The following is a 1,592-nucleotide window of genomic DNA, read 5'->3' as shown; positions in this document are numbered from 1 at the left end:
CCTCCACTACGCGGCTCTAGCTGCTTTCTTTGAGGGAGACGACCAGAAAGGGCTGGCGAATGGTTGGGTGTTTCTCCACAGGGCACCGACCGCAAGGAAGACTTTGCAGGCCTTACGAATGGCGCTGTTCGTCGAGAAGCTCAACCAAATTCACTATTTCCTCAATCCTGGGTTGGACAACTTGTTGGGCGAAGTTCGTGAGCTTCGTAGGTTGGTGGCACGACTGCTCTCTGTCGACGAAGTGAGGTTACACTTCTTAACGTTTGACTACTGGTTGGAGGACAACCCCCCACTTACCAGCGAGGAGAGGCCTACGTTAGATGTGGACATATGGAGGAAAGAGTTTGGCAGCATGCTGGACCAATTTCTGGTGAAGGGGTGCAAGGAGTTGCACATCACAGGTGGTTCCCGAATCAGGACGATATACACATACCCACGAGAAACGATGAAGCCAGTCATACCGCCTACCGACGTCGAGCAACTGCGTTCTAAGCTTGCTAGCTCTTTCCAACTATTGAAAGCAAGGGAAGCAAAGCTGGCTTCCCGAACTTTCTTTGGGGCGTTGAGGCGCAAGTTCACTTCCGTATTCTCCAATGCAGTGCCTGCGAAGACGCCTCTGCAGGCTACAATACCACTGGAAGAATCCGCGAAGCCGCCTCCCCCCGTCACCGGTGTCCCCCAACCGATATCGAGCGACCCAGGTGTCAAGTCTTCTCTCCATAAATTCTACGTGCACTGCGAAATGCTGCTACAACCCCCGTTCCTAGAGTGGACTCTGTCCACGCTCCAGCTCAACGGAGAATGCATCACCACCCTCTCCTTCAAAGGCATCGACATTCCATGGGAGACTTGGTCCGATTTCTTCGCAGCCCTCACCTTCCCCTCCTTATCCGAGTTCGAAATCACATCCCGCCGCTTTAAGCGACCACAAGGGCCCGACTTTTCTTGTATCGAATCCTTCCTTGTCCGCCATCCCTCAATCACCGTTCTCCACCTTGACGGCCTCCTCACCCTGTCCACCTTCCCGCCTGCACAAGAAAGCATCCTTCCGAACGTGGTCAAGCTCACCGCACATCCTGCATACATCAGCTGGCTTCTCAGCCCACCCAATTCATTGCCTTCCTTAGGCTCTATAACAATTTCCTCAGAATATTCTCTTAGACCGTACTTCGACTATGCCCATTTCAACGATGCACTCGTCTCAATAGCTCGGAACGCCGGGCAAGTTGAGCTTGGTATCCAGTTCAGGTCCGAGAAGGGGATGGATGCTTGGTTGCAGGACCACGTCGACATTGGGTGCGAAGTAAGCGCCGTCTCTCAGTTGACTAAGATCAAGAACCTGGCGATCTATTCGTCTTGGTGCGGTGATTTTTCAAAGCGTACGTTGAAGATTTTGCCAGAGTTTCTGGCACTCTTTCCTAGTCTTGAACATGTCGGGTTTATGGAGCAACCAAGGGGAAACGAGGAGGTTATGTTGGCTGGTGGTTTTGTCAAGGCGATCACGTTGAGGTGCCCCCATATTAAAAGTGTTCTGATAAATAGGCAGTGGTCTTTTCAGGGGTTGCGTGAGTGAGGGGAAAGGAGTGATTGAT

The 1,592-nt window shown here is 52.2% G+C and overlaps 1 protein-coding gene across 1 annotated transcript; it reads left to right on the top strand.

Moving 5' to 3' along the window:
* Positions 1-118: 118 nt before the first annotated feature.
* On the top strand, positions 119-1,573 carry LACBIDRAFT_312401 (uncharacterized protein; the record flags this gene model as incomplete). The annotated part of the gene is made up of 1 exon (XM_001891226.1): positions 119-1,573. The coding sequence occupies one exon, from the start codon at positions 119-121 to the stop codon at positions 1,571-1,573; it is 1,455 nt and encodes a 484-aa protein (XP_001891261.1).
* Between the last annotated feature and the right edge of the window lie 19 nt (positions 1,574-1,592).

The sequence above is a fragment of the Laccaria bicolor genome, genomic scaffold (genome assembly GCF_000143565.1).
Source record: "Laccaria bicolor S238N-H82 LACBIscaffold_529 genomic scaffold, whole genome shotgun sequence".
Taxonomy (NCBI): domain Eukaryota; kingdom Fungi; phylum Basidiomycota; class Agaricomycetes; order Agaricales; family Hydnangiaceae; genus Laccaria; species Laccaria bicolor.
Note: the sequence above shows the minus strand (reverse complement) of the source record. Positions and strands in the feature narration are given on the sequence as shown.